At 41.7% G+C, this 20,027-nt stretch overlaps 1 protein-coding gene across 5 annotated transcripts in view; it reads right to left on the bottom strand.

Annotated features, from left to right (window-relative positions):
• The window catches only part of Arhgap5 (Rho GTPase activating protein 5), a 76,680-nt gene extending 57,912 nt beyond the window's left edge, over nt 1–18,768 (bottom strand). The window contains exons 1-3 of one of the 5 annotated variants that reach the window (XM_036205773.1): nt 18,453–18,506; nt 16,569–16,757; nt 1,633–5,518 (exon numbers count right to left, since the gene is read on the bottom strand). In XM_036205773.1, the coding sequence (XP_036061666.1) occupies nt 1,633–5,352 (3,720 nt within the window). In that variant the 5' untranslated portion in view covers nt 5,353–5,518; nt 16,569–16,757; nt 18,453–18,506. Of the gene's footprint in view, nt 1–1,632; nt 5,519–16,568; nt 16,758–18,052; nt 18,187–18,452; nt 18,522–18,673 lie in introns of those variants that run through there. The other 4 variants (XM_036205772.1, XM_036205777.1, XM_036205776.1 and 1 more) reach the window with 4 other exon arrangements.
• Between the last annotated feature and the right edge of the window lie 1,259 nt (nt 18,769–20,027).

The raw sequence follows: 20,027 nt of genomic DNA, 5'->3' as shown, positions 1-20,027 counted from the left end.
AAATTATACTGGGGGATGGAGAGTTGGGCCAGTTGGTAAAGTGCCTGTTGCATAAGCAGAGACTTGAATTCTGATCAACAGCCACATAAAAGCTAGCCTCATGACTAGACAGCCTAGCTAACTGGTGAGCTCCAGGTGAGAGACCTGTCTTAAAGGACAGAAAACAGGCCAGAAAGACACCAAACATCAACCTCTGGCTTCCACAAACATACATGTACACACATATACACACACATAGTCTGTTTCTCTCTCAAAAGACAGCAAAACAATCAGAATTTGTGAATCAAAACAGAAAATACACCTAAAGACACTATTGAAGTGGAAAGATTATAAACCAGTGGTTCTCAACCTGTAGTGGGGATAGCCTGCTTGTCAGATATTTATATTACATTCATAACAGTAGCAAAATTACAGTTATGAAGTAGCAACAAAATAATTTTATGGTTGGAGTCACCACAACATGTGGAACTGTATTAAAGGGTCACACACAGCATTAGGAAGGTGGAGAACCAACGCTATAGATTCTTGGTGTTTATGAAAGTCTGAATAACAAAGTTGAGTATTTCTTATTTAAATTGCATGAAGAGTACACAGTTCAAGGCTAACCTGAGAAACATAAGTCCCTATTTCAAAAACAAAACCCAAACAAAAACACCCACCTCAGAATTGTAGACTGGACTAACAATAAAAGGTGGTGTGTGTAAGATGCTGGAGATTTTTACAGTCAGTATCATGTGTCATGAGGTCATAAGAATATTTGTTACATGTCTAGGCTACATAAGAAGACAATTTAAATGTTTAGTCTACCAAAACAAAGAAACTAAATACTATAGCTTAAACTTTTAAAATGTCTATCCAAGTCTTTTTTTTTTTTTTGGTTTTCTCGAGAAAGGGTTTCTCTGTGTAACTTTGGCACCTTTCCTGGAACTCACTTTGTAGCCCAGGCTGGCCTCGAACTCAGAGAGATCCACCTGCCTCGTCTATCTAAAGCATAATGAGCAGTTTACTATATGCTGAAAAAATAGAATATTATAATTACTAGAAATATCCTTAATTGGGTCTGATAAATAGCAATCAGATGTAGGAACTTCACATTAATAATTTAAATCAAGACCATAAATCAAACTGATGAAATGCTCAATACAATAGAATAAAAATATATTGAATACTATCTTAATAACCATAAAATCCTTGAATGAAGGCTTATATGAAATCAAATCACATAGTAATAGAAATTCCTGAAATACTACTGTGAAAAACAAGTAGAAAGCATTAAATGTAACTTTAATACAAATCTGATACACATAAAGGGTCTAATGTTTAATACTATTAGATGAATTAAGTTATTGAAAATATAAAAAAGAAAATAAACAACCACCCACAATTTTCACACTGAAGAATATAAACTCAAACTTCTATTCCAAATAAAGTATAAAGAAATAAAATGTACTAAAACTAAAAAAATAAATCTGCTCCTAAAAAATATTTTAAATTTTTAAAAATTCAAGAGATACTATATTTACTTACTGGTCTTAAGTTCTTATTAACAGCAAACTCACTATCTTATATATGCATGTATGTATTCCTTTTAAGGCAAAAGCAAGCACTTTTATAAAGATAAACTAAACTTACCTTTTTATCTTCCTTTACTTTGTGGGTTTTCTTCTTTATCTTCTTATCATCTACCTCCTGGTCAGATGTGATCGCAGGATTATCGATCCCACCTTTCCAGGTTTCAACAGGCGAAAGCAGTGGGTCTTCTTCACTTCCACGATGTCTTCCTTTTCTTTTTGTTTTAGAAGTAGTGAAGGCCTCATCATCACTTGCATCTGAATGTGTTCTTCTATAGTATGACTTGGCTTTACTAAACAGCGTTTTAGATTTATATTTGTATTTTGAAGGCCTACGTTCCCCATGACCTTTGGAGGTTCTATCAGAAAACCCATTTTCTTCATCTCCTTGAGTGTTATTTACAAATGAGTTTCGAATTTTAATAATTCGATTCTGACTATCATCTGGGACAACATAAATCTCATCAGAATAGCCCTTCTGTTTGAAAATTGTGTCAAGGGGTTCCGCATAGTTATCTGAAGAATCCATATCTTCAGGATGTGGCAAAGGCATCCGGGAAGTCTGTTTTCTTGGATTTTTACCAATACCAGCTTCAATTGTTTTTAAAAGATTTGGATCCAGTTTTTTCACATTTGTTTTAGGTACAACTGGTTTAGGTTTAATAGGCGGAGGCACTTTGTGGTTACGTTCATGATCGTGACAGTTTGGGGTGCTGTGAACTGGATACTCATTCCCTTCTAGATCTAACCTGTATCTGGAGCGGTCACTGGGTGTTGGAAGCAACTGTACATCATCCCCAATAGGACTGTAAGGAGGTGGTGCTTCTGTGTCATCATCGGAATCAGGGTAGTTGTTGTAGGGAAAACAGTCTCGTGGAGATGGGAGGAAAACATCTTCACTTGGATGGGTGGATTCCCTTGTGTTATCAGACAAATAGGAATTTTCTATCATATTTTTTTTCTCTAGAACGTCACTGAAAAACAGAGTAAAGACCTCAGTTTGCCGATGATACTGAGATAAAGAATACAATGCTGTAAATTTAGCAGTTATCTCAGTTGCAATGTGTTCTCCTTCAGTCATTAACTCCTTGATGGCCTCGTTTTCAAAAAAATCTGCTTGACTGTCAGTAACTGCCACCAGTTGCACAGGAATGGTATCTTGAACTTCTGACAGAAATGCACGAAGCATTCCCATTGATGCTTTCCGTTTTGCAGAATAAACCAATATATACCCATGAACCAGTTCATCTTTTCTTACTCCAATTGAGGAGTGGTATGACAATATTGTGATCTGTATGCGCCTCCTTTTCTCACCAATAATTTTGTCAAGCATTAAGGAATTACTCTGTCCAGCTTGAGCAGCACTGCAGGAGTGAGACTCGAGGAAGGGTGAGAGAATGAGATCCACACTAAATGGGTCACCACACATGGCACACATGACAATCCTCAAGTCAGCTTCCGACACGTCCTTATTGATAGGAACTGGGCTCACCACATCTAAATTGTGTTTAACTGATTCCAATACTCCTCTTAGAGCTTGCTTTATTTGTGATTCATTAAATTTACGAGGATATGTACCAGTAGGTACATCCACAAAAGGACACTGCAATTTGTTGGCCAACTGCTGTCCTTGGTGCCTGAGAATTGGTAGATTTTTACTAATGGAGTCCCTCTGATTAGCAAGAATTAATGTAAATGGAAGATTAGCCATATATTTATCTTTTCTGATCTGAGAAGCTTCAGTTCTTATTTTTCCAATAAATTCCCCAATAAAACTCAGTGACTCAATGGAATTAAATACACAGAAGCACCCATGTGGTTTAAAGGCTGCAGTCCATAACTGACTCAAAAGGTAAGGCGATTTGGCATCAACAGGCCGAAGATCAAGTTCATAAATTTTTCCATCTAAGGCATACTCATCATCAGTGGATTGAGTCCTTATCTCATTTGCTAGTTCCTGGGCAAGGCCATCTTTCCCTAAAATAAAAAGATTAACTTTGTCTATATTGGTACTATCATGATACAAGCGTAAGCGGCCATGATCCAACTGTAAAAGACTACTGGCAAGTAAGTGTTCCACTTTAATGTCTGTACAATATTGGCCACTGAGGCAGGTTTCTTTAGTGGGATGATAAACAAATCCTATATGCTTAAGTAGAAGAGATTCCCTATCAGGTGCAAGTTTCTGTAAAGCTTTATATCTAGGTTCTTCACTTAGAACTGTATGAATTTCACTCATTTTATCTGAACTTGGTGTTGCATTAAGATCTAAATCATAAAAAAGTTCCGAATGTTCAAAAAGCATTTCCTGAAACTCTTCTTTGGCTCTTTCAACTATCTCTCGCTGATGCCTACCATATACTTCTTTGCTATCAGCCTCAGTGATGTATTTGAATGCTTCATCTTCCATAACAAAACACATCACTTCCTCCCATGGTTGCCCAGGTGAAATGAACTGAATTTTTTCTAAAGTCTTCTTGAATTTCTCCTTCATTTCCAGTCTTCTTTTCTCTGATATCAGATGTTGCACATGGTTCTGATAAACCTTTTCTGCTTCTAAAGTGCTCAGGAGGTCGAATGGGATTCGTCTATCATTGATTTTGTCGATGTGGTCAGTTTCATCCCAAGGGGTTTTTTCTAGCACCACAAAACATAACTGGAAATCTGCTCTTTTTTCCATTAACTTCAAAGCTTCCAACCAATTCAAATGTTCAATCTCTTCTAGATCAGGCAAGAGAGTATTGAAAGCCCGTGGTAAGGAACTTATATATTCTTCTCTCCTTTTTCTTATATGTTCCTGCTTGAGTTGTTCTATATGCTTTGAGAACGTATTTCTGGCCTTTCTTGTACCCTCTAAGTTGATGTATTCTTCATAATCAGGATGATTTTTTAATTTATTACTAACAGTTTTCCAAGTTGCATGATAATCTCTCACAGTCTGTACAAGTTTTTCAAACTTATCTGTTGCTGTGACAACAAGTTGTCTCTGTGTTTTATAAGCATCCAGATAGGGAATAATTTTAGGTTTGCCACGAGTTTTATCCAACATTTGTACCAATGCAGTGAAACATGTCTCAATGTTAACATTAAATCGTGCTGATGTTTCCACTACGAGAAGGTTCTTCTTGTTTGAAGCAAATGCTTGAACTTCTCTAAGATAATGATCCACACATTCATCACATTTAGTTGCTGCTATTATCACAGGCTTTTTGGATTTTGACAGCTGGACAAAAAGGTTATTCACAAATTTAAGTTGATCATCAAACTTCCTATTACATCCTTGACTTACATCAATACACAATAAAAATCCATCTACATTGAGCTTCCCTTCAGGCATTTGCTTCTGTTCAAAGTCTTGCTCCAAGCCTAGCTGATCAGTGCAAATGTACATTAGTTTTTCTGCTGACTGCAATTTAGAGGCAGCTGCACGTTTTATATATGGTTGTAAATTTGTACTTCGATGAGGCAAGAAAGTCTGGTCATCAATGAACTCTGTTTGTTCAATGACATGAATTTTGCATTCTACTCCATCTTCACCATTTTGAGTTATGTCACCCCAGTATAAAAAGTGATCATTGTTTACTACTCGGCCTCCAAAGTCAATGGTGCTAAGCACAGAAGTATGCTCTGGATAATATTCATCTGCCTTTGAGCGTACAAATCTATTGCACAAACAAGATTTTCCAACTCCACAGTTCCCTTTGTCTTTTTCAGTCCCAGAGAGTCCAACTACACTGACAGTATAGGCTGGAGGACGAGGCTCTTTGTTTTTCGCCATCATAACTCTTTTCTCATGTCTCTACATTCATAAAGGTAACCATATATATTTTTCATTCTGAAAATAAAACCATCTCAAAATACAGATCCTGAATTTCAGAATTATATTTGGTTCTTTGTAATTCCTTCATCACCAAAGAAAGGTCTTCAAGATCATATGGATCATCTTCCTACAAAGAGAAAAAAAGATAAAAAAATCTTATGTGAGTTATTGTACACAAAGTAAAAATGTCCATAACAAGGTATTACAGAAACCAGTAATTGTAATACTGTTGAATCTATGTAAAGAAACCACATAAACAATTTATAATTTACTTTTATAAATGCACAGTGGCCTCAAATTTTAAGGTAAAGCTAACAATAAATTATTAAATATGTAAAGCTGATGGCTCACTAACTTTAAAATGAACTCTCTACAGCCTCTATTAACCAAACATGAATTCTGCTTCTAATTACTCTATCCTATAGATTTGAGGAAATAAATTTTCCTTCTTTCTGTACTAACATGTTAGTAGTAACTACACTGTGCTGCTTTATCAACTGCCTTACAACCCTTACTCAGTTTTGTTTTGACTGTGTCAGCAACAGAACCAAGGCCCTAACTCCAGCATGCTCTAAGCAAGTCCTCTTAAAGCTGTCTCTCCAGCCTCATGACTTCAAAGTGTGAAATAACCGGCTTCAGGTAACAGAATTTCGCAAAATCTACTTTCCCAACATTTTTGAATTTTAGGTTTCTTTTTCCCCCAGTAACTTCCAATGCTTCTGTGAAGTCTATTAGATTTCATGTTCCTCCCAAAATTGAGAGAGCATAGCAGAGCAAAGAGGAGAGGAAAAGGGAACAAGTTAATAATGCAGAAAACTTCTAACTAAAACCTATTGCGGTGGGATGTTCTCTATGCTGTGAATGTATTGCTCTGACTGGTTAATAAATAAAGTGCTGATTGGCCAGTAGCCAGACAGGAAGTACAGGCAGGACAAAAAGGGAGGAAAATTCTGGAAGGAAGAAGGCCGAGACAGGAGACTGCTGCCAGCTGCTGCCATGAGTACCAACATGTAAGACACTGGTAAGCCACAAGCCATGTGGCAAGGTATAGATTTAAAGAAATGAGTTAATTTAAGATATAAGAACAAATAGCAAAAAGCCTGCCACGGCCGTACAGTTTATAAGTAGTAGAAGTCTCTGTGTGTTTACTTGGTTGGGTCTGAGCGGCTGCGGGACTGGTGGGTGAAAAAGATTTATCCTGACGGTGGGCCAGGCAGGACCAGAAAAACTCCAGCTCCAACCTATTCTCTATCAAAATGTTTAAACTTTTTAGTAATATCTCTTACATGTGCTTATCCAAATACAGTGTAACTCTGGATATCATGGCTTACTGAGAGTTCAGACTTGGGGCTGGAAGACATAGCTTAGTGGTAGACAACTTGCCTAATATTTATGGGTCCCTGGTTTTGATGCCCCAAACAGCAAATTCACTTTGTTCTCCTATAGCAACCCCAAAACAATGAATATACACACACATACATGTAGACATATATGTAAATATATTTACATACATACTTAATATACATACATATACATAGACATGTGTGTACATATATATATGTATATACATATTTACATTTATGAGTGTACTCTATAGCTTAAAATGAAAAAGTTAAGAAACAGAAGAAAGCATTACCATAAAAGGTATTTTGAAAGTTTTAAAAAAAGTAAAGGGTGATAATATTAAATGAAAATGAGTATATCTGAGTTTTATATATGCCATCACATCATTCATTGGTCACTGGGAAGTGAAAAGCTTTTTATCTAAAAGGTAAATAAAACTTATATTGAGGCTGAATCAATTGGGGTTTAATTTTAAAGCTTCTGCATATCCTACTTAATTTCACAGTGACGAGTTCTGAATCATAAATATAAAATTTATATTAAAATAAGGAAGTCTCCATAACTTTTACGGTTTTCACAACAATTCTCGAGAGTAAAACTGCCAATTAGACACAGTGAGGAACATCCTAATCCACCCTTCCAGCAGAGCTCAGGTAAGCTACTTTGAAGTCAACTCCAGAGCTTATGACATGAATCATCATATAGTGGTTTTTAAATTATGGTTGAAAAAATTCACCTAGGAATTCACCTAGGGATAGTATCTAGGAACTCACCTAGGGATAGCATTAGGCAAGTAGGCCTCCCTTTCTCAATCCTCATCAGTCTTCTTTACTGACTAGCAAGTTTAACCCAGAAATCTTAGTTTGAGAAAGCTGTCTAGAAAATAAAATTGTATTATCATCTGAATTCCATTGACCTCTAATAACCAGATCAAAATTATCCTCCATTAATTAGTCAATGTGATTTTGGTATTTTTAAGGGCAAAGAGCAAAGTCTCTAATAAACTAATGATCCAAACACACTGTTCTTCAACTATGAAGGTGGTGTTTAGATTAAATTTGAAGCTTTCTTTCAAATATGACCAGTAATAATGTTACTGAGTCACTAACACATATAGCATCTTTATTTCTTATGAAACTTTATTTTCATACACAGTAACTTGTCTCATAACATTTAGTAAACTTATTTTTACTTATGAGGAAAGCAAGAAAATAATAATGGCCTGCATGAAAAATACAGTTTGGATCAGTTTTTACACATTCAATCAGTTTTGCTTTTAGTAGTACATAGTGAGCGTTCTCCTTTTCCTTTAAGGTTATCTTAGAAACTTAGGTTTATGTCAAGAAAGTCAATTATCTTTACAGAATTTAATGAGAATACATATATCTGGGTGAAATATACCTCTGTTAAAATGAAGCCATTTCCTGGAACTAAGCTTTCTAAAAGTTTACTAGGGCATTCATAGATTGCATTCACTTTTAAGTAAGGCTGAATAACAAGAAGTGGCTTTTTACAAATTAAAAGCTATACAAGAAATCCAGAAAAAAATGAAAAAGATTTTTAAGAATTCACAATTTAACCTAAAATATTTTTAGAGACTATAATACTATTAACTGGAGCCTGGGTAAAGTGTGAGGGTAGAGAAAAATGGACAGAGGACAGTTAATGGGTATTGAGATACAGTTGGATAGTAGGAATAACTTCTAATGTTCTACACTACAGCAGATTAATAAGAATCGACAATTACGTATTTTAAAATAGCTAATAGAGAGATGTGATAGCTAATTTTAGTTAAAGGAACTTCAATAAACTGCCTTAGACTGGGCTGTGGGCATACCGGAGGGACACTGTGTTAATTGACACAGGAGGACCTTACCTACTGTGGACAGGTGGGCATGAGCTGTATAAGCTGGCTGAGCAAGACAGGGGAAATAAGCCATTATTGTGCTTTCCTCTGCAGTTCCTGCCTTGACTTACCTCAATAATAAACTGTAACCTGTCCATCAAATAAACCCTTTCTTCCTCAAGTTTGCTTTGGGCAGTGTTTTATCACAGTAACAAAGAAACTAACTTGAGCAGAACTGTACCAAGAAAGTGGGGTATTGTAATGAACCTGACCATGTTGTTTTGGAGGAGGACTGTGGCTCTTTTGGGAGCTTTTGGCTAGAAAAACCACTGAGTGCTCAGAACTTACTGAACTGTTGCTGGAGCTTAGAAGATGCAAATGTAGACAGAAATGCAGACCAAGTCCTGGCTTGTGACGTTTCATAGGAAGGAGTCTCTCAAAGACTACTACTGTTCCTGTGATATTTTAATAAAGAATCTATATAAGTAAAAATCTTTCCTTTACTGGGACAATCAGTGCTGGTTAGCTGGTGCTGAAAAATTAGCCATGATCAATCAGTAAGAGACCAGCATCACTGAGGTGAAATCTGGGAAGTAGTTCCTCAGGGTCAGCACACAGTTGAAATAGGGGTAGGAGCTCTATCTCAAGCTGAAAGAAGACGTGACAATGTGTAAGTCTTCCATATGGTACTGGTTTTGAAGGCATGAAGAGGTCACAGAGACCAGCTGAGGCCTGGCACTAGATGGGAAGGTCAAAGATTCCCTGAAAAGAGGCAGGAGAGGCTATTGGTGAAAGTTCAGTCTCAGTTGCAGTAGAAACCCCAGGACTGAAAGAGTCATGGACAACAGCTGTGGCTAACACTGTATGAAGCCAAGAGAGGTTACTGGTAAAAGACACAGCCTGTTACAGTAGAGACTAGTATACAGTAGAGACTAGATACTAGGATGAAGACCAAGGACAGTGAAAGGTGCATAGTAGACTTGGCCTGAGACTAGGAGACAAGCTGCAGGAGCTGTGAATGGTGGAATCAAGGTGTGGGGCTATCCAAGCCCTTTGCAGCCCAGAAGCTCATGAGTGAATCCCAGATGTTAAGATGTAGAGCTTTCGTTGGACTTCGGTTTTGCTTTTATTTGATTAAAACTATGTTCAGGTTCTTCTTTCCTCTTAAAATAAATTACATCATTTATTTTAGATTTTACAGAAATACACAGTTAAAAAAAGAGACTTGGGATTTTTAAAGAGAATCTGGACTTTAAATATGTTGAAAATTTTAAAGATTGAGCGTTAAAAGTTGGACTGTGTTTTATATTATGATATTAATATTAGCATAAGCCATAGGGAGCAAAGAAAGGAAGGGTTACAGATGTCACAGTGATGTGTTTGTCAAAGTAACACATCTGTGACAGCCAATCTTGGTTGTTAGCCTGCCATGCCTAAGAAAGAAGCACAACTGAGGGACTGCCTCCATTAGACTGTCAACGAGCATGGACTTTATAAGAAAGGTAACAGAGCAAGCCAATGGAAATAAGCCTAGAAGTTTCCTCTATGGTTCTTGCCTCTGTTCCTCTTGAATTACTACTCTGATTTCCTCAGTGATGGACTGTGACGGGAATGCATAAGCCAAATAAATCCTTTTCTTCTCAAGTTGGTTTTAGACCACATTTTATAACAGTATTAAGCAGCAAACCAATACAAGAGATTCTAACTATTCTCCAAAAAAAAAAAAAAGCCTAAAGTGGCAAAGATACGTCAATTACCATGAACCAATCATTTATCATGTATACTAAAATGCCACACTGGATTCCATATACACACAATTTCTGTCAATTAAGACACACACAAATCTATAACCACTAACCTTTAAATAAAATTTTAATCCCTTTTCATACAATTGTTGCAATTAGTAATAGAAGTCAATTTTCACAATGTTTATGCCTTTACATTGTCGCACTTTGTCCTATTGGCCCCATCTTTAAAGTTCACATAGAACTTAGCAGTTCCTGACACCTTTACTACAACAACCTAGGCTCTATTCATTATCAGGTTTGGTAAATTACTCCAATTTCACTTCCTTGCATAATTTCTGTTCCCTTTCTCTGATCTGTTATTATCAGAGTAGCCAGGTTCTTGTTAAAATATAAACCAGAGCCTTTTGTTCAAAACTTTCCAGTACTTTTCAAAGGAAAAGCCAAATCTTTAATGTTCTACTACTACACTTTCTGCCTTCCAGAGTGTTCTCATACCTGAGCTACTCTAATAACACTTCCCTAAATTCACATTCTGCTTCAGTCCCACTGAGGCACACAACATGCTTAACACATTCTTGCCTTTGCACTTGCCCTATTATTTCCAAAACTATTATATAACATAATAATTACATGTCACTAGCTCTACCCTTCTCCCATTTCATTCTAGATTTAACTAAAGAGCCAAAAAGGCACAAATCTATGTTCACTAGACTAGTCTAACCCACAAGCCTAAAAGTACTTCACACAACAGAGGTTTCATCGATGAAAGCAACTGCAAGCCAGGTAAACTATTCCCAAACCAACCAACTGAGGACCTTACTACTTAATCTACCTTTCTCTGATAACATGTTTTCCTATGCCTTTAAAAGAAAGTTATTCCACATTTATACTAGTCTATTTCCTTATTCTAGAGCGGAAATTAAAGCATACAAGGCCATCTCATTTCTATTAGCCTGAGAGAACAAGCTGCATTGCCTAAGTTTAGCCACTATCTACTTAAGCTTATGGCAGTGACTCAGAAGGTCCAAAGGCTCTAGAAATCCACTAAAGCCAGTACTATGAATAGGCGCACCCCTCCTGGAAACACCAAAAAGTGGGAGAAGGGAATACTTTTACTCTCTGTATTTGTAATGCTACACAGAAGACGACCCATTATGTGGATGACTGTAAACAAGATTCCACAATGTTTTAAACTTGCATTCATTTTGTGTGTGTGTGGGTATGTATGCCATTGGTGTGTGTACAGATCTGAGGAAGATTCGCAGAAGTCAGTTCTCTTCTCCCATCATATGGGCCCTGGGGATCAAACTCAGGCTGTCATTCTTGACAGCAAGTACCTTTACAAACACTGAGCCATCTAAGTGGTCCTCGGTGTCATCATTTTTTTGGGAAAGAAGGGAAACTTGACAAAGGGAACAGTAGCAAGCCAGATAATCATAGGAAGGGACATGGTGGACATTTCTAAAAAGGGGTCAGGAAGTTAAAAGACATTTTCCACACTAGATACAGACTTTTGCTGGTCAAGGTGACCCAATGCCTGTAATTCCATCACATGGGAAGTCGAGGCAGAAGGCACATCCAGTCTTGTATACATAGTGAGTTTTGGAATAGCCTCAGTAACTCTAAAAAAACAAGGGAAAAAATAAAATAAAATAAACAAATAAACAAGCACAGTGACATGTACCTGTAGTCATAACACAATCACAGAAAGCAAAGACAGGAGGGTCAGAAACTCAAAGTTATCCTTGGCTAAAGGGCGACCTGGGGGCCAGCCTGGGATACATGAGACTTTGTCTTAAAAATAAACAAACAAACAAAATCCCATACCACTAACAACACTGACGTCCCCCCCCACAAACACATATACATTACTATAGCTAAGGAGATAAAACTAATGACATAGATCAAGGAGTTGAAAAATGCAGTATAAATTCAAATAATGAAGGTAAGTTACAAGCTATAATAGGCCAATGTTTGGAAAATGTTTTTCCATAATGAGTTAGGCACTAAGTAGGTTTTGCATGCTGTCTAAAGTCTGTCCTACTACTTGAGAAAGTGATCTTGATATATTATAATAAAACTTTATTTAGACAGATATTTGTAGTCTATATAATTTTCATACACTCCAAAATATTATTCTTACAATTTTGACAGCTATTCCACAATGTAAAAGGGCATTACAGAGAAATAAATAGGCAGATTTGACCCAAAGGCCAAAGTTTGTAAGTCTTAGATAAATTTTTTATTTGTATTTTATGTGTTTAAGCATTCTGCCTTATGTATGTACGTGCACCACATGTGTACCAGTGCCTGTGGTAGCCAAAAGAGGGTGCCAGGCCAACTGTAAGCAGCCATGTGTGCGCTGGGAATCAACCCAGGTCGTCTACGAAAGTAGCCAGTGCTCTTATTCACTGAGCTACTTCTCTAGCCCTGTGATGAAGAATTTTTGTAACCAAAAAAGATGTGAATAAAAGATTTGATGGGGTTTGGTTTTCAAAGAGAAGACATTCTAGAAGTGTGATTCATGTGGAATAAACTGAACACAGCAACCACATAGGAAATCAGACAAACACAGTTAGATACAAAATATGCTTAAAGCATCCTTTAAAAGGGCAAACAGGAGGTAGACCTTGTAAAAGGAAACAGAAGAGTCTGAAAGTAGAATACAAGATGGAATCTGACGGGCTTACAAAGTCCACAAAACGGATAAATATTGTACGCTTAAGCACCGGAACCATCTCAGCAAAACTGAGAACAATGCTAGACAGAGGGCTGCATGACTGGCACTAGACATGAAATAAATGAGTCAACGTTTCTCAATGAAAAGCTAATCAGTTTTAGCAACAGATGGTGATAACACCTGAGTTTCAGGTGTTAGCTCCAAAGACACGGAACTTAGTAATGAAATGAGGTAAGGGCAAGATGACTAACAAGACCATAAAGTTCAGAAAATTTTAAGACCTCCTTGGTATTCTTAGAAATATCTGAAGAATCCCATACACCAGCCATTTCTTTAAATAGTCAACAGCCGAAAAGAAGTGTCACCTTGGCTTTGAAAAGTAATAGAAATAGTAAACACAGTATTTAATCAGTAAAAGGGCATAATCAATAAGAAAATGGACAAACTACACCAAACCAGAAGCCAAGAACGTGGTCTATCTTCCCCAGGGCAATCTGATGTCAAATACAGTGAGAATAGACAGCTTATTTCTCCACAATCTCTTTATTACTCTTGTATTTTCTCCTAACACTTCAACTTACTCATGAGGTTCAAACTGATGTTCTTACACTTTTACCTTGCATTTTCTTCTCACTTACCAATCTGGCCTACACCTTCATTACTACTTCAGTGTCTTTTTTTTTCCTCCTCACTATCCTAACTATATACTACTTGCACATAGTACCTCTTTTTTGTTTGTTTGGGGTTTTTGTTTGTTTGTTTGTTTGTTTTCGAGACAGGGTTTCTCTGTGTAACTTTCCTGGATCTCGCTCTATAGACCAGGCTGGCCTTGAACTCACAAAGATCCGCCTGCCTCTGCCTCCTGAGTGCTGGGATTAAAGGCGTGCACCACCATCGCCCGGCTGACAGTACCTCTTTTATAGAAATTTCTTTATACCGTATTTTATGTTTTTTTTTTTAAGTTTTATTTAATGTGTATGGGTAATTTGCCTGGATGTATGTCTGTGTACTGAGTGGATGAAATGCCCAGGGAGGCAATAAAAGGTCATTAGATTCCCCTGGAACTGGAGTTACAGATCTTGTTAGCTACCATATGGGTGCTGGGACTAGAACCCAGATCCTCCAGAAGAGCAGCTAGTGCTCTTACTGCTAAGCCCAATCTTTAACCCTTTATAGCAAATTTTAAATCAGCAATGTACTATTCTATAGCCAAATTCACCTGTAATGTGTTCGACTCACATTTCACTATCTTTATATTGCTTCATGTCTCAAATTCCTTCTCTCCCTCAAAACTGTAAGCCCTAGGGGCGGAGACATGGCTCAGCAGATAAGAGCAGGTACTGCTCTTGCAGAGGCTGGGAGTTTGGTTCCCAGAAGCTCACCACCACTCTAGCTCCAGGAGAGCTGATGCCCTCTTCTGGCCTTCAAGGGCATCTGCATGCACATGTGCATAGACACACACGTGAGGGGAGGGGGGGGCTTCAAAATTAAGAGTGAACAAACTGCAAGCTCTGAAAGGAGGTAAGGCTATAGTTCAAGCCCTTTCTCGTGCTACTGACAGGGCCCAGACGCTCAACATATTTGCTGAAGTTAGTAACATTAACCTGAAGTTAAAGGGTAAAATTCAAACTCATGGTTGACAGTAACTGTGCATGACAAAAAAGCTGGAGGAAAAATATGTGACCAATTCTAGTCATGGTTTAATCATGAAATCAGAGTTACATACAACTTTTCCTAACTTCTAATTCTGAGGGTAAGATGAAAAGTTAAGTGTTTTACTGCATAGCCTGTGGAGAGTCAGCTTCCAGAACACAGACGGGGTTAAAAGAACTCCCAATGTTATCTTCTGTGAAGGATTCCCAGAGACAATGACAGAACGAGTTGTCCGCTTCTCTGTACCTCAGGTTCTTTATCTGGTTAGTCCTTTTCAGTCTCTACCTCTTAACAAAATTTGAACAATCCTAACCTCTAATTCATCATTTTATCCCCACAGCACGTAATTAAGTGCTAAATAAAAATAATCAGATTATTAAATAATATACCAGAGGTTTTAACACTTCTTAATACAGACTACTTAAATGGGTTAAAGACAGAAACTGCCTTAGTTTGGGAGGGAGACTTGTCAGAGGAAGTCTCAAGGCATGCAGGGGAAGGTATGAAATTCAAAGAGCATATTTTAAATTCATATGTTGACTTTTCTCAAAGTCTAGCCTTTCGTTCTAGTATGTTTGCAGTACTAGGGAATGTACCAAGGGCCCTGCACATACCTGCTAGATAAGTATTCTACACCAACCCAACACAATCTAACATTTTTCCCCAGTTTGATATAATCAACAAAGCCTTGCACTTAAAGGGTTCATTATACAAATTAGCAAATGGATGACATGACTTTATTAAAATTTCTTCACTATTCTTTTAGACACATTTCTTTCTTGTACTTAATATTAGAAACATGAAATACTACAGAATGCTTCTTGAGTCAATTCACCACAGTGCCTTCTTGATTTGCAAAGAAAAAACTAGTAATCCAAATAAACAATTGGAAAAGTTTAGTACAATATTCACGAAACACACTTTTGTCCAATTTAAAAAGTTAAGGCCTAAGGATGTTGGCAGTGACAGCCTAGTATGCTCAAGGACCTGGGTTCAATTCCCAGCAGAGTGTGTGTGGGGGGGAGGGGGTTGAGACATAACTATTATTCAAAGCTGAAACATAACTTTCAATAACCCCCAAAAAGCAAATACAGCATTTTATTTCCTAAAAAAAAAAACAAAAACCTTAACGTTCAAGGTGAAAATTATTGTCTCCAACAAAAGTGTGCTACATCTGCTATTCTAATGGGTCTCCAAAATAGTCAAGGTAAATACCATGTAAGAGAATTAAGATATTCAGATATTGGGATGATTTTGAAAGGAGCTGGAGATGTAGCCCTGTGGTAGAGCATTGTGCAAGGTCCTGGTTTCAATGTCCAGCACCACAGGAAGAAAAAATCTAATTGCCAAAACAGTTAAATGGAAAAAGGTACTTTAGAAAACTAATAAGCACAATTTTGTGACAGTTTTTTTTTCTATCCACATGCAACCAAGCCCACTCTCAATGCTCTTAATAATGAATATGTATGCAAAGAATGGTATAGGTATGCTGACCTGGGTTAAAGAATGTAGCCTAAAGAAGACAACCAAATCAATAGTTATCTAATTACCTATACTGTTGGATTCTGCTTCAAATCAATCAGATCAATTTCTTGACATTAAAAAGCCCATACAGCCCTAGCCTTTCAATCCACAAATTATATAACCTTCTCTAATGCCTTAGCAGGTTTTTGCGACCCACACTTCTAACTTTCTCCCTCTGCTCCACCTTCTATAGGTGAGAGGAATGTAGGGCAATTACAAAAGACAAAAGAGCACAAAATGAGAAATTTAAAATCAAAGCAAAATTTCTCTGGAAGCTGCAGTTTACCTACACTATTAACCTCAATATGTAAAAATACTGAAAAGGAGTATCATGCAGTATAAACTGGAATTGACAGCAAAAACATCTCCAAAGACATTTTACCTAAGTCCATATTGAAACCAAAATATTTTTCAGAAATGGTTGCTGGAAGAATCGTTTTAAGTGGAGATTGAGATAATTAGTCCATGAAGTGAGTGGTCTCCTCGATGCAGGGAAACATCTCCTAACATCCTGTTCAAACTGGATATGGATTTGGATTTAAGGAGAATGGGCAATTCCCACCTCAAACACCTGCAGAAGACAACATGCACAAACACTAGTAAACAGAGAGGCACGTCACTGTTTCACACTGGAACATTCTGAAAATTGCCCTTGCTTCCGCGCACACGCGCACACACACACACACACACACACACACACACAACTAGACTGATAAAATTTAAGTTTAGAAACGCTTGCAAAAAAAAAAAAAAATCCACTCGTCTCACTCTTTTGGTTCAGATTTGGTACATTTTACTTGTGATTTACTAAGCGCTGGCCCAAACTGGATTTCCATCCTATGGTAAAAGTATGAACGTGTCTCCCCTGCAACTTCCTCGGAATTTTATCTGCCGCCCTAAGAGTTTGTCCTTACTTTCTAGCACCCTCCAGCCTCAGCTATACACACACACACACACACACACACAGCTTGCACCTCCCTTGCATTTCCAATAACGCCGGAGAGGGAGGGTGTGAGCGAGTGTATTTCAGTGTGGATAAGTGCACGCGCGCTCCCGAGCCGCTCCCCACCCCCACCCCGATACTTTTTCTTCGCTGGGAACCGAGGGAAATTTTAGAGGTTATTCCAGCGCAAGAAAAGTCGGGATCAAAGCCGCGGCCCGGGGAAGCAGCCCAACGCCAGCCAGCCACCACAGGAAGGAGTCCTGTGTTTGGGTTGCGCAGTGCAACTTCTCACTCCCTACCCCGAGCTGTGAGCAGATGGGAATGTGGCGGTGGACCCAGGGAGGAGCCGGGGAGATGAGGAGGAAAAAGTGCAAGGGCCGATCCCCGGGAAAGGCGGTGAAGTTTTTGCAGCCCACAGCTCGGGTGGCTGCGCCTCTCGGCGGCCCCCGCGCTCGCCCTTCCAGGTGGAACTCGTTAGCAGCAGCAGCCTTAGCCTTAGCCTTAGCCTTGGCCGCCAGCGCCAGACCCCGCCACCTTCCTTTCCCCGCGCACCCTCCGAGCCCCGGACAAGTGAAGGTGGCGCGGGGGAGCGGACGCCTGGCGGGGCCGGCGCGAGCTCGGCGCCCAGCAGCCGCCGCCGCCGCCGCAGCAGCAGCAGCAGCAGCAGCAGGCCTCCGCCGACCCCGGCCCGGTCACCTGTGGCCACGGCGGCCCGGTCCCCGGCCTCTCTGCCCTTCAGCCGCCCGTCTCCCCGCGGCCCGGCCCTGCGAGCACCGAGCCGGCCGGGCCCCAGCCCCTTGAACTGGTTACAACCGGCGGCGGCGAGCGAGGGTCCCCGGCGGGAGGGAGGGCGGGCGGGAGGGAGGGAGGGAAGGCAGGGAGGGGAGCGGCAGGCCCCGCGCAGCCGGCTCCCGAGCTCCTACCTAACAACGCGGGTCTCCTCCGTCGCCTCCTCAACGGCAGCGGCCCCGGCGGTGGCGGTGGCGGCGGCAGCAGCGACATTCCTGGGGAGCGCTCCCGCCGCCGCCGCCTCCTCCACTCTCGGCTCGCCTCTCGCGCCCGGCGCGCTCCCCCCGCCCTCGCCGCCGCACACGCCCCGAAAGCCCGAGCCCCGCGGCGGCGGCGGCGGCGGCGGCGGCGGCTCCCGCTGCCTGGTAACCCGCCCGCCCGCCGGCAGCGCCGGCCCCGACCCTCCCCCCGGTCCCTCCGCGCCCGCCGTCGCGCTCGGCTCAGTAATGGCGGCCACTCGGGCTCCCTCGCGCTGGCGGATCTCTTCCCCCCGGCTCCCTCTCCTTCTCTCTCCCTCTCTCTCCCGAACTTTACCTTAGCATCTCTCCCGGCGCGCACCGCCGGAACGCGCGCACCCGCGCACCCGCGCGCGCGCCCAGCCACACACACACACACACACACTCACACACACATACACACTCACACCCGGCCGGGGGGCGGCGCGGGCAGCACGGGGGCGCGCGTGCGTGCCCGCCCCAGAACCTCCCGCCCCCTCCCCTGCACCCCCCCACCCCGCCCCGCCCCGCCGCGCTCACCTCCAGACGCCTCCCGGACCGCGCTCCCGGGCCGGCCCCGCCCCTGCCCTGGTCTCCCGGGAGCCGGGGAGGCGCGAGCGGGCCGCGCGGGCGGGAGTGGGGAGTGGGGAGGGAGGGAGGGAGAGGGGGGAGGGAGGGGGCGCGCCGGCCGCGTCCCCGCTCGGCCCCCGCTCCCCATTGGCTTCGGCCCCTCCCCCGCGCCGTCTCCGCCTCTCCCGGCCATTGGTTCCCGCTCCGACTCCCTTCCTTCTCACCTTTTCCCGGTCACCCATTGGCGTGAGCGCTCAGCCGCCGCGCTCCCCTTTCTCCGCCGCCCTGCTCCTCCTCCGTCCCATCCTCCTCCACGCTCCAGGCGCCCGCACGCCGCCGTGCACCGTGGCCGGGCCTCCCCGCGGCCCGCTCGCCGGCCTGCGTTCCCGGCGTCCGGCGCTAACTCCGAGTCCTGCGGAGGAACTTGTGTGAGCCGTGGCCCGGGAGCCCACCGCTCCCCGATTATGTCCCCCCCAAGCCTTGGAGGCTAAGGTCCCTCTCCTCTCTCTCCCCGAGCCCCGAGGAATGCAAAGGAGGAAAGAATGCCCCGGAGCTGCGTGTGTGTGTGTGTGTGTGTGTGTGTGTGTGTGTGTGTGATAGCTCTGTGGTGTGTGTGTGTGTGTGTGTGATAGCTCTGTGGTGTGTGTGTGTGTGTGATAGCTCTGTGGTGTGTGTGTGTGTGTGTAAGCTGTGTGTGTGTGTGTGTGTGATAGCTCTGTGTGGTGTGTGTGTGTGTGGCAGGACTTGCCTCGTGTGGGGCTCCGTGTGTGTGTGTGTGTGTGTGTGAGATAGCTCTGTGTGTAAGCCCTGTGTGTGGTGTGTGTGTGTGTGTGTGTGTGTGTGTGTGGCAGGACTTGCCTCGTGTGGAGCTCCGTGTGTGTGTGTGTGTGTGTGTGTGTGTGTGTGTGTGAGCTCTGTGTGTAAGCTGTGTGTGTGTGTGTGTGTGTGATAGCTCCGTGTAAGCTCTGTGTGTGTGTGTAAGCTCTGTGTGTGTAAGCTGTGTGTGTGTGTGTGATAGCTCCGTGTGTGTGTGTGTGAGCTCTGTGTGTAAGCTGTGTGTGTGTGTGTGTGATAGCTCCGTGTAAGCTCTGTGTGTGTGTGGCAGGACTTGCCTCGTGTGGAGCTGCTGTGTGTGTGTGTGTGTGTGTGTGAGTGTGTGTGATATCTCTGTGTGTAAGCCTTGTGTGTGTGTGTGGCAGGACTTGCCTCGTGTGTGTTTGTGTGTCTCCGCGGGCACGACCTAGTGACACAGGCCCTTGATCCTGGCCATTTTTAGGGAAGTTGAGTGAGACGCCGAGATTTGGGTGGTTTAGGGTGACCCCAA

The sequence above is a fragment of the Onychomys torridus genome, chromosome 14 (genome assembly GCF_903995425.1).
Source record: "Onychomys torridus chromosome 14, mOncTor1.1, whole genome shotgun sequence".
Lineage (NCBI taxonomy): Eukaryota > Metazoa > Chordata > Mammalia > Rodentia > Cricetidae > Onychomys > Onychomys torridus.
The sequence above is the reverse complement of the archived record's forward strand: the minus strand, read 5'-3'. Positions and strand labels throughout refer to the sequence as shown.